The sequence below is a fragment of the Lepidothrix coronata genome, unplaced genomic scaffold (genome assembly GCF_001604755.1).
Source record: "Lepidothrix coronata isolate B3197 unplaced genomic scaffold, Lepidothrix_coronata-1.0 Scaffold47, whole genome shotgun sequence".
In the NCBI taxonomy this organism is placed as follows: Eukaryota; Metazoa; Chordata; class Aves; order Passeriformes; family Pipridae; genus Lepidothrix; species Lepidothrix coronata.
The window spans coordinates 1,085,603-1,108,501 of record NW_016690227.1 but is presented as its reverse complement, the minus strand read 5'-3'; the positions used below and the strand labels follow the sequence as shown (position 1 = coordinate 1,108,501).

Below are 22,899 nucleotides of genomic sequence, written 5' to 3'. Positions count from 1 at the left end.
TACACTGTCATCTTTTTGTAATGCTTTGATAGCAAAGCACTGAGAGAAGAGAAAATGGCTGTTTGTTACTGGTGGTACTTGGGCTTGGCTGCTTGGTAGGATTTACATATTCCAGACTTGCTTCTGAAATTCATCCGCATATCTATTGAATTACAATGATTTCAGGGCTCAAATAAACTAAACGAGGCACTTCTTAAAAGCATTAATGAGGCCAAGAAGATTCATCTGGTCCCATGCCATCTGCGAGAGAAGTTTGTGCTACGTTTTGCTATTTGTTCCCGCACAGTGGAATCCACCCACATCAAGTTTGCCTGGCAGCACATCTCACAGCTGGCAACTGATCTTCTGAAAACATGGGAGCAAAACCACCAACAGGAGTAACAGCAGTGAAGTACAAGTAGAGATGAGGTAATTAACTGGCTTTCTCTGTGTTGCCAAGTTTTATTTTAGGGGCAGGTGGGAAAGTAAAATTAAGAAGGAAAAAGATATAAAAACTGTTGTTACATAGCCCAGCTGCAGTAGCAAAATCCTTGCCAGCAAGTTGCATTGTAATTTTTATTTACTGTAGTTTCATCTTGCCTGTTTCCAGGATGCACATAGCCAAGGAGACTCGAGCTGTCATTTCTTACCTGTTTGTAATCAAGATCATTTATTCAACCAGGCAATGGAAACAGAAGGGTTAGTGCTCCCTCTGTTGTCCCCACACTCCTCTAGCACACCCACTCCTTCCTTCACAGATGAAACGGAGAGGTCTTATAACCAATGAATTTGATGTTACTATGGCTTCAAAAGAAATCCAGTTTGGGGAAGTTCAGTAACCTGTTTGGATCCTATCTAAATAGGCAAGCACAGATGTCATTGTTAGAATTTGGGGCACTGTCATGTCATGACACACTGCAGTAATTTTGTAAATGAACAAAGGACAAAGGACTTCAAGACTTCCTTCATTGCATAGCCACATTGAGGGGAGTGACCACTAAGTGAACACTAACCATCCTTCTGGCAGGTTCTCTACTTTCCCCTAAAGGGTTTGGTTTTAAAACAGCCATTTTGTCAAATATCAGCAAAGAGGTTATGCCGGCTTTTGGTTTCCACTTTGATCATTCATAATGAGGCCTCTTAAAAACTCTCGATGAAGAATTTTGTCAAAAGCCATGTGCTACCTGGCATTCTGTATTTTTAACCAAGTTACTATAAGCAGTGATTACTTGAAAATAATCTGTAAGAGATGTTCTGTGAAATTAAGTTATGATTACTTTTTATGGCTACTGTTCTCCTTACTTCATTGTGTAATAAATCTTTGAGAAAATGTGCTAAGAAATGTGATGGCAAAAAATGTTACTTTTCGTTTCTCAAATTAGCTAACAAATGTGTAAAAAAGTGACAATAAAAATAGAAATTAAGAGAACTAACACTCAAAATATGCAGTGGTTCCCTCTTCAGTGGTTTTCATCCAGTAACAGTGATATGTGGAATATGAAAATACTGGAAAACAACTTTCACAGAAAGTCAAATCACGTGTACTTGACACAAACCATTGATATGTCATCCTGTTGAAGGCAGGTACAGTAAAGACCTAAAATGAAAGTCAGGGGTAAAATGGAAGTCAGAACAATATTTGACTTTAAGAAGTACTTTTGCTGTTTTTAAAACATGGATTCCAGACAGTTATTTCTATGCAAATAAGAACAACCTACTTAGCTACTCCAAGAAAAATAATATGTAGAATTAATTTCTACATTTGCATTTTAATCTTCCTTTTACTGCTCATATTAACTTCTAAAACATTTTTAACAACTTGCACAATTATTCAGCTTTCTTCCTCCATGCCTTGCGAATATACTTCCTACGGCTGGGAAGTTGCAAGTACACCATGAAACATGGAATGGGACAGTTAATTTGGCACATGGTCTGCTCCTACCCACTGTCTTTCCAGAAGGGATTAACTAAATTGAATATGGACTGTGTGGATTTTTCTGTTGATTCTTAATCTCTCACATCTGAGGTGCAAACTAGGAAGGACTACTATTTCTTTAAGGAATTGATTTCCCAGAATGGGATGACAAATCAATCTAGCAAAACCCTGTAATATTCGAGGAGGTGACTCGGCCATTTCACAAGACACTCCTCTCATCTACAGTATCAGAAATTTTGATAGTATCATTCTATTTAGCAGAACCAATATGAAATTAAGCTTTGCTGTAGTAGCACAGTGCAATAGATTGGCAAACTGAAGAGAGTGGAAAATGCTGGCAGTTGTTTCCTTTCTCTATTAGTCTTTTTTAAAACAACATTCCTTCATTCTCATGACCTGGAAAACAATCCATAACACATATGATCCACACTGATACAATTTTACAACTTTTACATTATGAAAACTCTAGAATCTTGGAGCCAGAGAGGAATTACAGCTTGTTTATGAGACAGACCAGTATTTTGCATGTGAAATATATAACCAGGTCTGTCCAGGGATTAAAAAAAAAAAAAAATCAGATTTGGATCAAAACTATCATAGAGTAAATCCAGGATAATTCCACTGAAATGAAATGGAGTTGCTTTGGTGTTAAGTGACTGTAATTGAGATTAAAATGTGACTATTAAGTATTGGAAAAGAAAGGCATAAGGTAAGGAAACATTAAATTAAGCTTAAGAAGATTTTGGTGGAAATCCTTTCCATGGAAACCAGAGCAGAGGTGGATGATGCACACCTGTGTGAGCCTCAAACTGCTGTAAAACTGGGATGCAGGCAGGCTGCGCATCCAAACTCAGGAGGAGTGAAATGTTCCCAACAGCCCAGAAATTAGATATAGATCCCTCTAGACATTTGTGGGAAAATCTTGCCAAAATCAACATTCTTGCATTTTTCAGTATATGGGTATCAGTTTTAGAAAAGGCTGTTGTCTAGATACCAAAACTCCTGTTGGCAAAGAATTTAGGATAAAGATTAATTTAAAATATAAATACAGTAAAAGTTAATTTATTTAATAGAAGTGACACATAAATCTTCTAAAAAACAACAGTGACAAGACCCATAGAATTACATTTCCCCATGGCTAGCCCAATACAGAAATCTGAAGTTCACAGTTCTAGTTTTTCTGAAATTCTGAGGTGATTTGAATATGTAACTAGTGAAGGCCTTCACAGTATTCAGTCTCTAACACCCTCTTTTTCCCATGGGATAATTCCTTTGTAAACTATTAATGTTAGGTCATCTGAAAAGGAAATCTGGGCTATGTAATCAACTCAAGAACAAGTGTTGAAAAGAACACTTTGAAAGAAGAACATAACTGCTGTTCCTGTTCTGTAACTTTGCAACATATCTGTAAGTGAGAAACACTGTATTTATGAATAGTTGGTATGTTAACCTGCATTTATGGTGCCTTTTGTGCAAAAGCTAATACAGTCTGTGCCGATTAATACTGTTCGATATTAAAAATAATTACAAAATCTCAGAATTGTACTTTAGTAGAATACCCACAAGGACAACTGCAGCTATCAGAGAAGCGGGAAAAAAGCTAACTTTTCAGTAACAACAATTTATTTTTTTTAAAAGTAGCAGAGTACTAGTACAGTATTCACGTTCGTAATGACAGATTATATTTTATTACTGATGGTGAAATATTGAAAAGATATGTATTTATGAAAGTATTGGTAATGTATTATACCCTGAACTGCATTATAAATATTAAATTTCTAATTTACTCTTGCCTTTACAGATAAGATTCTGCTCATGGTTGTTGTTTTGTTGTTGTTATTGTTTCCTGAAAGGATAACATATGTGATGAGTAGTACTCACATTGCAGTTGCCTTACAGCAGCAGCCTAAACCTTGAGAGGTATAAACTTCAATTGCTCAAAGACAGAATGAGAAATAAAACTGAGAACTCTGATGACCTGGGTGGTTGGTGGGGGCAGATTAAATAACCATCAATAGATAATATCTACATAGCCTATGTAGAGTTTGTGTGACTTAAATGGAAAAATAATCAAATGCTTAATGCTCTAATTGTAATTTGTGAGCTGTCGACTTCCTTTAAAATCTGTGTCCAAACCCTGCTGAACAGACATGTAGTTTTTAATAGGCAACATTAATAAATAGAAACAAATCTATGATTATGATCTGTCTGTGTTCTTAAACAAGCTTTTCCCATCTTATTCATGCCAGATGTGCTGTAAGAGGTCCAACTTCCCCACTAATATCAAGTCAGTGCCCTGATTTTCACCATCGATCACTTTTTCCTCAGTGTGTCCTTCAAATTAATTACTTTGCAAATGGGAGTTTGCAAACTTTCCTGAGGGAAGTTCCTCCTCAGCAACATGCATCTGAAAAATACACGGATATAACCAGGGCCATGCCGTTCCTTCTCTAAAGTTCTGCACAGTCCTGCAGCTGGATCTGACACTGGAGCCAGCTGCCCAGCTTTGGCTTTGGTTTGCAGCTCCAGAGCCATCAGGTAGGACAGGGCAGGGGCCCATGTCATTAGTCCTGCCTGACTATGTCCCCAGGGGCAGCTTGCAGCTGCAGGCGCCTTCGCTCCCTGCCCATGTGCAACCCAAGGGAAATTGGGGAAGCATGCCTTGGGAAAAAATTGATGGCAGCAGTGTCACAAACTCTAAATGTTGGGTTTAGAGCCCAATTAGGTTAGCCCAGTTGGTTCTGAGATGATAGCTCACATACTAGCCCAGACAGTTTAATATGCTGTCTGCACTAATGGTGTAACAAGCTTAATGTATAACAAAAACCTGACAGTAACTGCAAGAAATGTTTCTCATGGGAAATTAAATGTCCACCCACACACAAGTGTCTATGTTAATACCAGAGGTGTAATTGGAGCTTAGTGTGCTAATTTGCATCTAGTTTGATGTGCTAATTTGGATGTGGGTTGGTGTGATCCAGCTAGGGACTCCACAATCAGATTCAGCACATGGCATACATCCACCTGGGCCACCATCTTTTGCCCTGCAAGGCATTGTGCCATTCATCGTGTCCCTCTGCCACAAAGTCCAGCTACTGCTGCTCAGACCTTCAGCAGAGTTGTTCTCCCAAAAAGGCCTGTCCAGCAGTTGTTGTTTCCAGGAGTGTTAGACAGCACCACTTTCTGACACTGCTGTGGTGGCCCTGCAACTGTGCCACGGGAGTGATGAACAGGTGGCTGTGGAGGTCGAGTGCTGTGTGCGAGGAAGGGTCGGGTGCCCATCGCTGACACCCAAGTCACGACGGCGGCCAGGGCTTTGTCTGGGCCCATCTTCCCTGGAACCTGCCTCTCATGGAGCTTGTCCTGCTCAGAGTGGGGTTGCCAAAGAGCGAGCCCAGGACCCAACTGCATGGACACCTCTGAAGAGAGCGAAGGGCACGCAGGGGGTCTTCTTACTGGGAGGAGAGGAAGGAACAGCGGGTAACTGGGGTGTGTTGATGAGAGGTTGCCACCCTGCTATTTTGAGCAGCCAGAGTCGAGTTTGGCACAGAAAGAGCCACAGCAATTCTGCTCCTTTGGTCACCGAACTGTGCACGGAGGCAAGGGCCTCCTCTGCCTCGCAAGAACAGTGCATCTCCATGTTAGCATTTCCCACCGCTACTGAAAATGGGCTGGACAGGCAATAAACGTGACATTCTCCAGCCTCTCCCTTCTCGGCCGCTCTAACTTCCAGCCGAGGAACCAAGCCTTCCTTTATGAGGAAAGTTTTTGCGAGGCGCGTGGCAAGAGCTGGCAGGCCGCCAAAGCCGCCCTGGGCAAGCTACGGCAGCCGGAACACCGACTCGCACACGCCTGCCGGGACCAGACGGGCGTGCCCGGGCCCGCCAGCGGAGGATTTAGCGGGGAAGGCGCGGAAGGGCGCGGGTGGGACGGGGGGGGCGATGGGAAGAAGCTGGGCGGCGGACGCAGGGCACACGCGCGCATCGGCCCGCGCGCTGAAGGCGGGACGGGCCCGGCCCCGCCCCCAAGGCACGGACCCCGCGCCCATTGGAGGGCGCGCGCCTCTGGCGCAGCCAATGGGGACCGCCCGCCCGCCCCGCCGCGCGCCTTCCCACCCAGCGCCTCGGCGAGCCCGATGACGTCACAATCGAGCCCGCCCCTCTCCCTCTCGCCCTCCCTTCCGCTCTCTAATTGGCTGCGTCTCGCGGAACCCTGTTACCTGATTGGCGGGTGGGACGGGGGCGGGGCTGGAAGCAGCGCGAGCGCGCGTTGTGCGCGGAGGCGGCGGCGGCCGGTGGGTGCGGGGGGCGCGCGTGGCGCGGGGCGGGAGCGGCGGAGCTGCGGGAATTCCCGGGCCCCGCGCAGCCCGTCTGGGGCCTGGGGAGGGGAGTCCCTTCGTCCCTGTGGAGGGGCCAGCGCCGCCGAGGAGCCCTCAAGGCTCCGGGGTCGGCTTTCCGGCGTGGTAAGAGGGGACCCCTCCGCAGCCAGACTCGCGAGGACCCCTGGGCTGAGGAGCCCCGGGCTGAAGGGCCGTGGCTGCCGGCGGGGCCGCATCGTCCTGTGCGCGCTGTGCTCAGCCGATCCCGGGCAGCTTCCCGCTGGGATTGCTGGCCTGCGGGCTATGAATGGGGGGTGTGCCCGTGTGATTCCCGGTGGTTCCCTGGCCTGCAGGCGGGCGTGCCTGCCCCTGGTGCGTCCTGATGTGCCTCTGTGTGCCAGAAATTCATTCGCGTCAGTGCTTGAATAAACCTCCTCCCAACTTCAGGCACTTACAGGGAAGTACGATGTCCTTGTCTGGGAACAGCTCCGGCTGAACGTGTGCGCGTTTGGCTGTCTCCTAGGGGAGAAATAGTGAGGCTGTGAGGACAAGTAACAGGGATTAGAATAGGGGGAGAGAATATGATACTAGGAGATACCTCAGAAGTATATAAGTGTCTAAAAGGAGGGTATGAAGAGAATGGAGCCAGGCTCTTCTCGGTGGTGACAAGAGGCAACTTATGCCCAGGAAGTTCCACCTAATGTGAGGTGACTGAGCACTGGAACAGATTGCCCAGAGAGATTGTGGAGTCTCCCTCACTGGAGATATTCAAGAGCTGTGTGGACACAGTCACAACGCACACAGCAACGTGCTCTGGGATGACCCTGCTTGAGCAGGGAGGTTGGATCAGATAACCCACTGTGTGCCCTGGCAACCTGACCCATTCTCTGATTTGGTGAAAAACCAAACTGAAATTTTAAACTGGCTACCACTGTTCACTTCTTACGACCTTCCCTCGGTGCTGTGAAGGTGATTGCTAAATCCTTAAGGGAGTGGTAGTGACCTTGAGGTTTTATTTTCTGAATCATGGAAGTTATGGGAATATTTCATGGGAGCAAATGCATGCTATTAAACTTTTTCTGAACTTAGCTTTTATGGTGCATAAGATATTTTTCATTCAACAGTTACAAAAAAGTTATGTGCACAGTGACAGCTGTTTAGTAGTTGTTTAGAGAAGTCTTTCATCTCCTGTTCAATCACCTGTCACTCAGCTACAGATGGATTATGATGTGAATTTACCCTGGATTCGGTAGGCAGAAGTGAGACTTCTTATGGTGCAAAAGATGGCAGTAATTTTTCAGAGAGAAAGTCTTATTTTTGTGGTAGTTATTTTGTTTGTTTTCATTGGATTTGGTTGTAAAGGTACCAGATTTGCAGGTAAAATGTGTTTTGACTTTTCTAAACAGCTCTACAAAGTTGGGCTGAAGTCTAAAAAAAATTCGAAAGAGAATGGTTTACCTACTCATTATTTATTATGTGTGTAAACCATATAATCATATGCACAATAATCATCTGTGCTTTCTGTTGTCTAATGCTGATGCAAGACTTTTAAAAAATAATTAGAGAGGAAAGGCCCCACACCCTGTATCCCTGTGTTCTGTTCTGTCTTCCCAGTCTTGTATGAACATTGGACCCGTACCTTCATCTGCAGTTGTACATAGTCTGTAGCTGATTCAGAAGAAGACTGCAAGTTGACTCATCCTCTGTTGGAAGAGATGCAGAATGTATGGACCTACTCTTTCATAGTTTTTGTTTTAAGTATTCCCTGTCTGGAATGTGCTTGTACATATTGAAGTTAATAAAAAAAATCCTATTAACTTACTGAAGTAAAAAAACCCTGGAAATTATATCCCTTATGGGCAGATGAGGAGATCACAATTACTACATTAAGAGCTTTCTGCAAACCCTGTTGAGGCAGCAGTAGGTTTCTCTTAATTTTTTTTGTTCCAGTGTCCTGTGAAATGATGCATTCTTGATGTTGCTTGCAATGTCTCTGCACATGATGCTTTGCAGAGGAAGAAGGTACATCATAAACATGAACAAATCAGATCTTAAAAAAATGCTTCTTCTGATCCAAATGTCATCTTTACTATTTCTTTAAGTAAAAAATCATTAAATTTAAATTCTTCTTTTTAAAACTGAGAAATAAGCATTACTTTAAATAGGCAAGAACTTTGTTTCTCTAAAGTGTAAAATGGGGACATTTTAGTGCATTCTAAATGAAATAGTTTTGAACTTGCTGTGAATCTGTAAATATTATCTTACTCTGAAAGTTTACCACACTCAGACTTATTCATTCTGCTTTTACCTCCCCTCAGAGACTTTGTGTATAATTTTGTTTATTAGCTTCATTGTTTCCTTTTTATTACCATCACTGTAATAAACAGTCATTCTGACAGCGGTGTATAATCTGTCCTCCTCTGCACTGTGCCTTATTCTGTCAAATAAGAGTGAAAGCACTGGTGATTTCATTTAACAAGGCCAATTTTTGCTTAGCCATCTGTTACCATTCTGTGCAGTCTACTTACCTCCCCAGGAGACCTCTGGTTAGCAGCACATTCTCTGCTTTTTTCTTCACCCCTCTCTTTTTTTTTTCTTCTTCTTTTCTTTTTTCAAACAGGGTAGAAAAGAGAACCTCAATCTAAATGCCTTTACACCACAAACCTGGTTGCTTTTTGAAAATGGCAAGGTGTCGGGACTGCCTGAGTATCTTGCAACATCTGCTGCACTGTTTCTCTAATTGAAATGTTATGTTATGTGTTTCATGTGCATGTGTTTAGGAAAGGGGAGAAGTAGCCTGTGCTGTGAAATCCATTTTGTAACTGCAGGTATTTTCTGTTCCAGTGTCAGTGATGGAGGCCCCCACCCCCAGCTCCGTGCACCTGAGTGACTGGCAGAGAAGTTACTTTGCTATTGCCTCTGACACCTGCACACCTGCACAGAAGGCAGATGAGTACCGTGCCAAAATCCTGCGCATTCAGTATGCATGGGCAAACTCTGAGATCTCCCAGGCCTGTGCTGCCAGCCTGTTCAAAAAGTACGCGGAGAAATACTCTGCAATTATTGACTCTGGCAACATGGAGACTGGCTTGAATAACTATGCAGAAAACATTTTGACTTTGGCAAAGTGTCAGCAGAATGACAGTGACAAGTGGCAATCTGCCTTGACAACAGATAATGTATTTGAATTAAAGTGTGTGCAAGAGAGGATGCAGGCTGGCAAAATTTTCCAGAGCTCTCAGATGGCACCAACAGATGCCTGTGTACAAGCTGATAAAGGGGTCAGTGCCTCCGCTGCTCCAGCTCTTTCTAAACTCGGTGTCTTAGGCAGTGCCGGAGAGACTGAGCTCTGTGCTGGCTCAGCAAAATGTGCAAGTCAGGGACCAGATCTCCTGGAGCATCCTTCATCTTCAAAGTCTCTTCAAAGCCGTGTGCCCCCTGTGACCAAAACTTCAGATACACTGCTTGCTGCTTCAGCCTCCTTAAGCAAAAGGGTTCAACCAGTTTTCCAGGCAACTCCACTGTTTGGAAGTAAAGAAGCCACAAGTAGTAGTTCTCTGAAAATGTCAGGTAACTCTTGTGATGGGCAAAATTTGTCTCTTTTTAACCAGTCGGCTCCACCTGCTTGGTCTGCAAGTTCTGGGAAAAGAAAAGCATTCTATGGTCTGGCTGATGAAAGCAGCACAGTTATCCCTAGCCTTGCTCCATGCCAGCCTCTCATTAGCACCGAAACCAGTAGTTTTTCAGGGCATAGAAACAGAAATGAAGAGAGCAGTGCTCCAGGTTTTAAAACTGCAAAAGAACAGCTGCGGGTGGATCAGCAAAAGAAATCTCAAAACCATCCCCAGCGTGCACCAGTCTCATCATATGGAGGTGTAAAAAAATCTCTGGGTGCAGGCAGGTCTCGGGGTCCATTTGGCAAGTTTGTTCCTCCAGTTCCAAAGCAAGATGGAAGTGAAAATGAAGGAGCACAGTGTAAACCTCACACAAGAGAACCAACAGATTCATTGTTGCCTGTAGATGAACGGCTGAAAAACATAGAACCAAAAATGGTTGAGCTCATTATGCATGAGATCATGGACCACGGGCCCCCGGTCAACTGGGATGACATCGCCGGAGTTGAGTTTGCTAAAGCTACTATAAAGGAAATAGTGGTCTGGCCTATGCTGAGGCCAGACATCTTCACTGGGTTGCGTGGTCCTCCTAAAGGAATTCTGCTCTTTGGCCCCCCTGGGACTGGCAAGACTCTCATAGGCAAGTGCATTGCATGCCAGTCTGGAGCAACTTTTTTTAGCATCAGTGCCTCTTCTTTGACTTCCAAATGGGTGGGTGAGGGGGAAAAGATGGTCCGTGCACTGTTTGCTGTGGCACGATGTCAACAGCCAGCAGTGATTTTCATCGATGAAATTGATTCTCTTCTGTCTCAGCGTGGGGAGGGGGAGCATGAGTCGTCGAGAAGAATAAAAACTGAATTTCTGATCCAGTTAGATGGGGCAACAACCTCCTCTGAAGATCGTATTCTAGTGGTCGGGGCAACAAATCGACCCCAAGAGATCGATGAAGCTGCCCGAAGGAGACTGGTAAAGAGACTGTACATCCCTCTTCCAGAGGCCTCAGCCAGGAAGCAGATTGTTACTCGTCTCATGTCCAAGGAGCACTGCTCCCTAAATGAAGAGGAAATTGAACTTATAGTTAAGAAATCCGATGGGTTTTCTGGGGCAGACATGACACAGCTCTGCCGGGAAGCGTCTCTGGGCCCCATCCGCAGTCTGCAGTCCATGGACATTGCAACCATCCTGCCAGAGCAAGTACGGCCCATCGCTTTCCTGGATTTTGAGAGTGCCTTCAGGACTGTGCGGCCCAGTGTCTCCTCCAAGGACCTGGAGCTCTATGAAACCTGGAACCAGACATTTGGCTGTGGTAGATGAACTGCATCCTAACTTACACAGGAACATTCCTTTAGTACTGCCACGTATTAAACGTGGTAATTTAGAGTTGTCTGCACTTCTTTTTGCTTCTGTCTGGGAATTAAACCTTCTTACATTATGCAGGCAGATGTCCAGGCTCTGGCCTGAGGTTTTGTCAGCTGAAAAGACCGTGAGGAACTACTGGTCACAAGATGAAAAATTGCTGAACACCGGTAACAGTGAGAAGCTGATAAAATTTACAGATAGCTGCTGTGAAAGATGGACAAATTTCACTGATGTTTAAGGGAAGGTGGTCAAACCTCACATATAATTGAAGGGAATACTGGGGGGAATCTTGCAAAGCCCACCATGTTGTATTGGAAGAGGATCCAAGTGATATCAGAAATAGCAATTTTGGGTAGAGATGTAGCAAAACTGAGATTAATGGGGAAAAGTAGTTAGAAACGCATTTTTTGGGAGGAGACAGGAGCAGAGGGAGAAAGGGCCAAGGTGGATGAGGATTTGCATGGAAAAATAAAAGGGGGAATAAAAGGGGAAAGTCTCTTGAGCAGTGCTGTTGTCAGCCTTGTGACACATCACTGCAGTCTATCCCAGCTTCTTATTAAAAACTTTTTTTGATGATCTTCTGCCTGACCATGCTTTCTGTGCTGTATCAGCATGTGCAGATGTGTTTTATCGGGAGGTCTGGACACCTGCAACTGGAGAAGAGGCCATGAATCATAGGAGCTTTAGGACCTGGGGCCAGCCCAGCGTGTGTATGACCAGGTGCTGTAGGGATCCCTGTGTGTGTGCAAACTTCACTAACAAAACTCACTGGCAAACTTGAGGCTGGACTAGCTGGCAAGTAGGAGGAAAACAGCATTTGGAAAGAGCCCAGGTATAAGCCAGTGGCAGGGCAAGGAGGCTTAGGATCTGGGAATGGGTATTTGATGAACTTAAATTCCAAAGGCTCCATGAGCATGGTGTCCTGAAACTGGAGAGTGGGGGGTTTGTGTCTCACACTGGTGAGCTTCGGTCCCGTTTGGCTGGAGATGAGGGACAGGATGGGGCTGTTGATGGATTTGTGTGAGTGCATTTGCTGCATGTGTGTGTATGTGTGTGCTCGTAAAGGCACTGCTTGCTCTGCACCCTTGTTTTCGTGTGTGTGTGTGTGCTCCCAAATGTTTGGATTAGGGGCTCAGCCTTGCTCCTGGTTGGACCCACAAGCAGAAACAACAGCAGCTGCATCCATCAAACTAAGATGGAAGATGCCTTACTCCAAGAGTTCTGGGTTCTAGTGATAAGGAAGGAGAAATCTTGTGTCCCAACATTGACTGAGTTCCACTGCTCCTTAAAAAATCTTGATACAACAATGGTAAAATTTCTGACTAGCTCGTATTTGGCATTTCTTACCTAAGGTATGAAAGAATGCATGGTATTTTGTTCACATAATCTGTCCTTGCCCACTGGCTGGACAGAGCTGCCCCTGAAGGGAAAATAAATGGAAAGCTTTCCTTTGGATTCGTTTGTTAGTGTGGCAGAGCTGGCTGTTGTGGTGTCCATGCTTCATTTTCAGTTCCTCTAAGGCACTTTTTCTCCTATTCGGGAAAAAGCAGAGCTTAAAAGCTAGTCTTACTTAGATTTTTCTGAAAATGGATAAATGCTGTTTAGCTAGCATTTTTTTAAAGCCATCTGGGAACTTCAGGGCCCAGGAGACTATAGTGAGCCTTGAATCTAGAATAATTTGGAAGACTTTGAATTTCTTAGAGCTCATCCTGATTTAAACACAAAAGTCAGTTTTATTCCTAGCTCATGTTTCTGGTAAAGTCTGGTATGTATTAGAAATCGTTTTGCAGAGATGTAAAAGTTTAGATATGGGAATTTATCTTCAGTTTTGAAATAGTGATTGTAGAATAATTAGATTATTTTGTAAGGATAAATGTGTGATGTGGTCCAAACTGATTGATTTTTGTGCCACTTGGGTAAAGATTATGAGATTAAGTCTGCTTTTACAAGTTCAATATTGGAGAGCTATAAACATCTATTAGGTGAGATTTTTGCACTCTCTCAATACTTCTTTAAAATCATTGCTCAGGCAAGTGAATGAAACACCAGAGAATTTTACTTGTTTAGTAAAACCTAAGGGTTGCTCCAGGGTAATAAATCCCTTATGTATGGATAAATAATTGCCTTATTTATGCTGGGAATTACTCTGGTATGCTATGTGAGCGTTCTGTGGTCATCTGTGTGTCTGAATATTCACATTTTAATAGAAATGTCTCTACAGAAGGACCAGTGAGAATGCACATGGTAATCGACAATAACATTCCCCCTAAGATGACTAGGACTGGGACAAAAGTGCTGTGCTGCTGTGTGAGTCTCCTGCAAAGTGGAACCTGTGAAAGAGATAAAAGGTAGAACCACAACACCAGACAAGAGTGTTCTTCCTCCTACTTCTTATGTTACTTATTACTTAGCCCTCTCTTGAATTACATGAACGTGCCTTTTTTTCTTTTTAGGAAACACATAGAAATAATGAAAGGATACGTTAGGTGAAGATTATTCTGTTTTAGTAATGATGCAGGTAATACAGCCATCTCTTCAGCCATGTAGCATTATTCAGGCTTTGCTGCAGGGCTCACGAGTCAGCAGGACTTCCAATGTTACCCCAATATGTGCTTCATAACCCGCTATAACAGAGCCACCACACAAGCCATTAGATTGCAGTAACATAATTTCCCAAAATATAGAAAATTGCACAGAAGTGGGGCATGATTGTAATTTAAGGGAAATGGTGCAGATAAATCTACCTTAATGGATCTGTTTAGTGTATGCAGAAACCTGTGTACTTCATTATTTATTCTTTTTGGCTGGCTGAACTTTGGAAGAAGAAATGCAAGACTCTCCTCTGGTTTTGTAGTTCGGCAGCACTTGATGCACAATCTCTTAGTTTCTTTTAAAGGTAAATAATTGCAGTCCTGGAAAAGTGAGGTCTCATTAATAAACAAAGCAATTCAGAATCTCCATTTTCTTAGTGCATCTTGTATTTGAGTTAGCTAAATTGTCTCAGAACAGTATGAAATCCCCAGGGGAATTTTCATTTACAGAAAACTGTGCCAACACAAGTAGGGGAAAAGCTGATGAGGCAGCAATGATCATCACCTGCTAAGGTGAGTGGATCAGACTGGCCTCAAAGAGCATCACTGAGATTGTCCTTTTGAAATAAGGCAGTTTCTTTCTAATAGGAATTATGGAACTACTCACAAGCCAACGTGCCATTGGAAAACAACCCACCAAATAAGCAAAAATGACTATTAAAGTGATAATTTTGCTGGCAGTGAGAGTTTGGTCTTAGTGAGCACTTAGATTAATTAGGACTTAAAAGATGCTTTGAACTGAAAGATACACAAGGAATGTTTGCACTTGTCTTCAAACTTATGAGTGGGCATTCCTTTGAAATTTAAATGAAAGGACAGACTTGGGAGAGTTTTGAAAGAAGGCTCCTGAATAGTTTTCATACCTAAAGAGGTACTCTGGCAGTCTAACCTTGGCTAACAGCCAGGTGCCCACCCAGCCCGTCAGTCACTCACTCCTCAGTGGCACACAGGGGAGAGATTAGGGTGAGAGGGCTTGTGGATTGAGGTAAAGACAGGGAGATCACTCACCAGTTACCACTGTGGGCAAAACTCACTCGGCATGGGGCAAATTAACTTATTGCCAATTAAAATACATTAAAACATTGAAACAATACCTTTGCTCCCTTTGTTTACTACCTCTGTTGTTTCAAACTCAACTTCGTTCCCAGCTCTTCTACCCTGGTACCACAGGGTGTAGGTGGGTGGGATGTTGCAGTCAGTTTCTCACTGCAGCTCCTTCCTCCTCATGTTTTTCTTCTGCACTGCTACAGGCACTCCGTATATTTAGGAATATCCATCTGCTCTGACATGGGCTGTCTCATGGGCTGCAGTGTAGATATCTGCTCCACCAGGGGTCTGTTGGAACCAGATGTGTCCAGTGCAGGGCAACCCCTGGCCTTTCTCCACAGAGGCCACCCCTGCAACCCTCCACTATCCAAACCCTCACATCCACTCCCAAAACAGATGCCTTCAGCAGAACAACTCACATAACTGCCATTCTTAGTGAAGATACTGACACAAAATTCCCAAAGTCTAGATTTCTTAGCCTTGCTTTTTAATATTTTATTACCATTCTTTATGTTATCTGCAGAAAAGCAATCATTTAAGGTGCTGTAACTATAAGCAGCTGTAGTACTAATAGGTCTCTAGTATTGTTTTTGTCCCATTAGGTCAGAAACATTATATAATCTTGGCTCATAGATGCGAAGCCAAAATAGCGTTATCACAGAGTTATGGGTCTGAAAAGGACTCCAAGAAATCATCAAATTCCCACTTCATCTAGGGTGAATTAGTTTTTGTGATTCCTGATGCATATTTTGCCTAATTTGTTCTTTAAAATCTGTTATTGAATGTTCATTGCCATACCATCACACTCGGGACTTGATGTATTCAGTATATGCAGCTATGCAAACAGAGTGTGGTAAATGTTTAATGTTAGCCATTAATAAAGTGGCTTTCTTGCCTGAATTCTTCTTTAGCAAGATGGAAGATGAGTAAAATTCTTCCCAGTGTCTCATCTTCGTTGCTGGGATGCAAAGGTTTCATGCCTTATCCTGTCCATATTGCTCACAGACACCGGGAAATATTTAATCATCCCCTTTGTAGCAGGTGCTTAGAGCAGGTGAGGTTTGTTGTCATTCATCATTACAATACTACCTGTGCTACAGAAATGTCCCTCTTCCACTCTCTTGGAGTGTCCTGTTGGTTAGACTTCTGATCACTTCTGTTCATTCTCTTTGGCACTGAGATGCCCTGAACAGGACAGTGCCTGTCAGTGATAACAGGTGAAACTGGAGCAGAGTAGGACTGAACATGAGTGTAGGGTGAAAGATACACGAACTGTTTATTGGGGCATGATGCTTTTGTTTTCATTTTATAGCTCATTGTCAGCAAAGTTTTTCTGTAGTTGCTGTGTTTTCCCATCTTTCCCAGCTTGGTTTCGACAGCAAAGTTATGCAGCGGAGGCTCCCTTTTCCATCACATAGTCGCTAATGAATACATTGTCACTGCTATAGGAAAGACCCATGTGAAATCTCTGATATACCTTGTTGTTTGTATCAGTTTTTTGAAAGCATCACAAACAGTTTATTAACGGGAGGTAGCTGTGCCAAAATTCCTCTTGACTTTGAGAACATTAGGTTGCTAAGGGCTATAAAAACCCATTCCCAAATTGTTTAGCAGCAGAAAATAGTGTCTTAGAGAGCTGTATTCCCTTGACTGCACAGATTTGTTCCTTGCAACTGGCAGCATAACTATCTGGATTTTATTTTCCCTCTGTTGCCCTAGAGTACTGCACTTTGATTGTGGTTTTACTAATGGTGTTACAATAATTTAATAATTTCTATTTTCAGAAAATATCACACAAGAACACTCACATCAGGTATGTCCTGTGTTCATGTTCCCATATTGCCAAAGTAGGTTACTTGTTCTAGAGAAATACTGGGTTGTTTTCTTGTGGAGAAGATAGAACAGCAAGAAAAAGGCAATATTGTTCTCTTCCTGAAGCTGAGGGTCAAGGAGAGTGAATGAAAGCTTCAGGGATGCTGTAAAGATACCAGATCTGCTTTTTTGGCTGGCAGAGAGATGATGCAGTGCTTCCTCACTGTAGGTTACTAGGGATAAGGGGAAGAACCGCCCTTTCTTCACCCGGGCATGACCAGAGCTGTTAGGTGGTCAGGGAAGGGGGGGAACAGAAAAGGGGAACCTTCAGCTGTGTGAGTGCAAGCAGGGGCAAGGTTGCCCATGGTGTGGTTTGGTTGTAGCGTTACAACCATGTAGCTCATTCTGCCTTGCATGTGTGCAGCTGAGGTTGGGTCTCAGATTCCCAAACAAACCCTAATCCTAAGACTGCCCCTCTGTTTGGGTTGGGTTGGTTTGTAGTCTGCATGGGTAGGGTGGCATCTCGTGTTCTGTCGTGCTTCTGATCATGTTACACCTTCTTTTGTTTCGGGTGTACTCAAACACCCAAGCTAGAAACACAGCCAGGCTTTTCTGAGGCTTTTCACCAAAGCCGCATAAGAAAAGCTTCCAGGAGCTGAGGCTTTCCTTAAACTGTGCTGATAAAAAAAATCCAGTTTGAGATTAGTTTGCCTAGTTTTGAGATTAGTTTTGGAACTGGAATACTAAAATCTGAAATTCTCACTGGGCTTTGTAAAGTGGAAACACCTGGGTACATGAAATTAAATGGCCAGTCTGCTAATTGCTTTGAAAGACTGTTTAGAACGATTGTGTATTCACAGGGAAAAAATAATGCTGGCTTTTTTTTTTTTTTCCAGAAGTAGATCCCAAAATTCCAAGCAGTGGCTTGGGAAAATTCCTACCCAATTCTTACAGGTTTTGAGTTCTGTACTATGAGTTAAAATGTAATAGCTTTTAAATTTAGAGTGTTTTCTAGTTTGGTTTTTTTTTTTACTCTATTTACTGATATTAGTAAAACTATCTCTTTATAACTTTTTACTTACAGCCAAAGGAGAATATGTCTTTACCAGTTGGAACCAGTTCCCCCAAACCTGTTATGCAGAATCATTTTGGTTAATAAACATCACCAGTTAGAAATATTACTCAGTGGTGATTAAGACCTACATGTCTCCTTTTCCAAATGAATAATTTTATTTTGTGACAGTTACAACTACTGACTGCTTCTCCTTGCAGATCTGATGTAACCAATAAAATTTCTTACAAGAGTTGTCATGAAATAGTTTGTGCTCATGTACTTAATTCAATATTTGCAAGAAGGAGAACTTTGACCTTCGTTTCTAGTTCACCTATGGATTTTTTTTTTACAAATTTGAAAAGAAAAAAAAGAAGAAGAGGAGTGAGATATTGATGTAGGGAGCTTGAATGCTCTAGATATACTGTATTTTTTGCACACAAATTATTTGTGCTATGGAATGGATATAGATCTGGTGTAGTGAAGAATATAACCATTTACATAGAATTATAGAGACTCCTGATTTTTCTTAAGTGATGGAGAATTTTTTTCCAGAGAGAGCATGAACTCTGGAAGATGGTTTCTGCAAGCTATTCTGGTGCCAGCTACTTTTATAAATAAGAGGGAGAAAAATCAAAAAGAATCAACAGAGAAAATGGAAAAGTGTTATGGGGAAATCGATACACATAAAGATGCAAATTAACATGTATATTGAAGTTATTTTGTCAATGATAAGTATATTTGTCAATACCTGTCAATGGCTTAATGTTATATAAAAGCATAAATTTAGTGGTGATAGCACAAACCAGAAAAACACTTTCAAGAAGTTCACAGAACCTCTGGGCTAGTATAGCTACAACAGGAGAGAAAGAAGAGGCAGAAAGTAACAATAGAGATAGTGAGTCTGTTATTTTCTGAATGTCCCTTGTGGGTTTTTTTTCAGTGATTTTAATACTAAATTTAAAAGGTTTTACCCTGCTTAATGTGGTGCCTTAGTGTCATATGACAGTGAGTCTTAGAGTTGACTGAAAGAAAGTAAATGTGATAATAAAAACATTGTGATATCAGAAGTCATTCCAAAACCAGAAGTTTTGCACCAAAGAAATGCAAGATCAAATTTTCAGCAACTTTTGCTGTCATCTGCTGAAAATACACACTAACGCCCTGTCTGTAAATGTCTCAGAAGGGACAAGGCTGAGCTCGCTGGGGACTGCTCCATTGTGGTTTCATTTATGAAAACTATTTCTCATGTGCTTTTAAAAATAGTTATGGTACTGCAGTGCCCCAAATAGTTACATTAGTACAACTCCCTCCTCTAGTCACCCCAGAGTAGGGGCAATTCATACCAGGGAATGTTACCTTTTGTCTGTAGAACATAATCCCCACAAAAATTCCATCTTTTAAGAGTCTTTATTGCCCTTACAGCAGTGGAAAAGTAGTACCACCTTATTTATATTGCCACAGAGGGATATAGGTATTGTCCACGGGTGAGTCCTAATATCCTGGACACATATCCCTGCAAATGGAGGTGGCAAAGGCACTGCTACTCCTCATCATCCACAGCCTGGGATGTCTTTCACACAGCACTGTCAGCAGGAAAATTTGTGCCATGGGATATTGTGAGCCAGATGAGCTCAAATGCTTTAGCTGTGCATGCACTTAGGACAGGCTTAGAAAGCCTAAAAGATGCCTTGCTCATTCTATCCTATATAAGGCTTAAAAAATCACAGAGAAATAATTACCCATGCAAATCCTCTCCATTTCTAGAAACAGCAGTCTTTTCCAGGGAGATGAACCCCACTGTAGTGCTGAGCTGATCTTTTTTATAGCCTACCACCAGATGGAGTTCTTTTCCCAAAGAAGTCCATCCAATTTTTTAAGGAAACCCCAAAGGTAGTCAATGTTCTGTTTCCTTGTTTTGTTACTTAAAGTTATTCAGTGTTAATGACTTGTTACTGGAATTAATTATTATATTTATTGTTTTTTTCGTTGGGTGGACTTCGATTTTTTAAGATTTGTTTAGGAAGCTGTGAAAACCAGCCTGACATCTTTAAAACTTCCTATTTAACAGAGAATGTTCTAAAAGATTAATTTTACTTTGTGTCTCAGGTCAACTAAGGCTGGGAAAAGAGCTGAAAATCCTGATACAGTACTTTTGTGTTGAAAACTGATCCTTGATCTTAGGAATTTTAATAACAGAGTAAATGAGCAGATATGAGCAGTATCCCAGGCTGAAGATCCTGAAAATGCATTGAAATGTAGATACATAACAGGTAGGTAACAGGTTCTGAGTCCAATTAATTCAACAGTCTCAATTCATTTGAGTTTTGGTTGATAGTAAATGGCATTTGTCGCTCTCTCGGTATCTCCTCAAAGATAAAAATCACTACTTCTATTGCAATAGAGTCAAACGCCTGGCATCACTCTCACCCCAGCGGTGCAGGGACCTGCCTGACAGAACTGTGTGCTGGGTAATTAGTTAACTTTTTGGGTGATCCCTCTGCTGAGCTGTCTGGGCAGTGCCAGGCATGCCCACCTGTGATGTGTAGTATGGAGTTTTCATGACTGAAGAAACCACTTGACTGATTTTTCAGGTGAAATAATTCTCTGGAGCTGCTAAAGACTTCAGCCTCTTGAGCGCATTTCAGGTGAAAATCACTGATGCCATCCTTGATCATTGATAAAGAATATTAAAACTCCATGTATATTTAGATATAGGTGGCTAATATTGCTCTGTCTTCCTGAGTCCTACAGTTTCTCACTTCCCTGCTTTGAGGGTCAGATGCTCTGCAGCCAATTTACATCAATTCCTGGCACTGTTTTTAAAGGAAGCAAGGGGGAACAGCGTGAAGTCTCACTTTCTGCCAACAACAGGAAGCGTACGCTCTTTGAGTCAGGCAGCTTGTTTCAGCCATCCCTTTGGTTGAACCAACAAGTTGCTGGACTACAGATTCGATCTTCAACACAGCACTGCTCAACAAATCCTTGGAAAGGCAATGTCACTGAGTGGCAGCACGGATGGTCAGGGGGAAAGCTGTACTCTGCTGCAATTCCTTTTTCAAAGGGAGCATTTGCTTTAAAGACCAGTTGTCTGAGGGAAGAGAAAGGAAATGGTGATAACATCCCTCTCTTGTTCAATCCTATAGGTCTGAACATGCTGCTACTGAAATCTTGCTGGGGGGTGATGGGTGGAGGAGTCTCCTGTTGGCCTCTGAGATAATGCCGTGTAACATAACTGCCCTGCCTACTGAGGCAAGGTGAAGAGATGCACTCTTGGGTCCTGTACTTAATTTTGTGCCTAAAGCAGGCCAAGGTACTCTGTGGGGTCTGGGAATTTGTTATGTAGTTTTCTGAGACTTCCATAAGTCAGTCTGAAATCCTTTTTTATTTTTTCCTGGTGTATAGTTAAAATTGAAACTAATATGAGGCTACTGTAAAAATAGATAAATCCTTATTCTGCAATATGCATCTTTGGGATAGCCCACTTAGCCAGGCTCACTTTTGTATGCTGACCATACATGGCATTTTTCCTTTTATTTATATATATTTTTTTTTTTCCTTATCACTGCAGTAATGCTTTTGGAAAGCTAACTGCAAAATGCAGTGATTTTTACATCTACCTTCATTCCTCCCAGTGTTTTCCTGATGCGGAGGCAGACTTAGCTGTGTCTAAAGAAGCCAAGTACAAGTAAAGCGTATATTCTGAAGAAGTTATTTCAATTTTTACTGCCCCCCAAATATCTTTTAATATTGTGTAAATTTGCTTCCCCCTCTCTACTGCCACCAAACTTCCACGTGTTTGTTTCTTGTAGGTATTTCTTTTCTAACTACAGGCTTGTCAAGGTGTGCTGTGGGGCTGAATGCAACCCTCATGAGGAAATGGGATTTCCCAAGGTGCCAAGTTAAGATTAGAGGCAGATGAATGCCCCTGAGGGGGTTGTCTGCTGGCCAAGGGCCAGGGCTGGGCTGGGGTGCTGCCTGCTTTCCTCCTGTGTAGACCCCGTGCACTTGCTGCACCTTTAATGCTGGAGGAGCTGATGGGCCCCAGCAGGGCCCGTCCCAGGCTGGTGGTACTGGGTGTACACATGCTGGGGAAGGGCCCTGACTGATGTGTTGTCAGGTGGCAGTGGCACTGGGACAGCTTAGAAAGCCAGACCTGTCTACCCACCTATGACAAAGCCTTTGTTCTTCTTTTCTGGAGAAAAAGCTCCTAGGATGACCTCAGGAAACACTGAGAAAGATGAGCTGTGTAACTTCCCGTGTTGGCATGGTGTGAAACAGCAAAGGGACTTGGCCCTCTGTCCCTGCGTGCCTTTTGGAGAGGCTCTGCTGGGAGGTGCTGAATGCCATCAGCCTCCCTCTTCCTACTGCCCTGGAGACTTTATCTTGCTTCATCTTAGTGCAGTCGAGGGTTTGAGATAAGATCCTGATACAATATTCATAATATAAAATTATGGAAGCAGCCAGAGACTTAGTAGCAAAAGTACACAGCACAGTAGGATGTTGAAATGATGGGTTTTGGGTCGAATATTTCTCTAATTGCAGAGGAAATTAGGCAAGCAGTTTATACAGGAGAAGCAGAACCAAAAGGAAAGCTCTCAGTTTTCCCCCTTGGCACATTTTGTTTCTCCAGAGAAGCTGTGGTGATCCTGCAAAGTTTGACAAGGAGGGTGTAACAAGTTCTTCCCTATTTTCTGGAAATCCCACCCTCTTTCCACAGCTTATCTAAGTTTCTATTTTGCATGTTGGTATTTGTACAAAGTTTTCACTGAGCTTCATGTTTTCTGTTGCAAATGAGCCTGTAACTAAAGCCATTATAGGTTGCTACTTTTTTTTTTTTTGAGCATTATATTTTCACATGGCTATTGCCCTGTTGAGTTTTTGGGTTTTTGTTCGATTGGTTGGCTGGGTTTTTTTCCTGATATAGTTCAGAGGGTAAATAGAGTGATTTTGTGTTGATTTTAAGGCTTAGAAAAGCATCCCAATTTGTTAAATTGGTTGGTCACCATAAAACTGTTATTTGAGCACAACATTACATATCCATAGAAAAACTGAGAGGGCCCACAGTGCTGTACACCAGACAGAGGGCCTCTCTCCCAGTATTATTTTCCTTTTTATCTGTGCCTCATTTAAAGACATTTGCAAGGCAAAAGCCGTCTAGCTTCAACAACTAATCATGGAATAGAATATGT

At 42.7% G+C, this 22,899-nt stretch overlaps 2 protein-coding genes across 12 annotated transcripts in view; both read left to right on the top strand.

The window, feature by feature from the left end:
* The window catches only part of DDC (dopa decarboxylase), a 69,297-nt gene extending 67,592 nt beyond the window's left edge, over nt 1–1,705 (top strand). For 5 of the 8 annotated variants that reach the window (XM_017814945.1, XM_017814939.1, XM_017814944.1 and 2 more), the window contains one exon: nt 166–1,705. In XM_017814945.1, the coding sequence (XP_017670434.1) occupies nt 166–381 (216 nt within the window). In that variant the 3' untranslated portion in view covers nt 382–1,705. The remainder of the gene's footprint in view (nt 1–165) is intronic. The other 3 variants (XR_001874794.1, XM_017814942.1, XM_017814943.1) reach the window with 3 other exon arrangements.
* Nucleotides 1,706–6,134: 4,429 nt separating this feature from the next.
* On the top strand, nt 6,135–11,780 carry FIGNL1 (fidgetin like 1). Of its 4 annotated transcripts, none has more exons than XM_017814970.1 (3): nt 6,135–6,209; nt 7,848–7,957; nt 9,078–11,780. In XM_017814970.1, exon 3 carries the CDS (start codon nt 9,086–9,088, stop codon nt 11,159–11,161), a length of 2,076 nt encoding a protein of 691 aa, XP_017670459.1. In that variant the 5' UTR covers nt 6,135–6,209; nt 7,848–7,957; nt 9,078–9,085; the 3' UTR covers nt 11,162–11,780. The 4 variants fall into 4 exon arrangements, with proteins under 4 accessions (XP_017670459.1, XP_017670460.1, XP_017670458.1 ...); XM_017814969.1 differs by lacking the exon at nt 6,135–6,209 and adding an exon at nt 6,265–6,377; XM_017814971.1 differs by lacking the exon at nt 7,848–7,957 and having other exon boundaries at nt 6,167–6,209.
* The last annotated feature ends 11,119 nt before the right edge of the window (nt 11,781–22,899 follow it).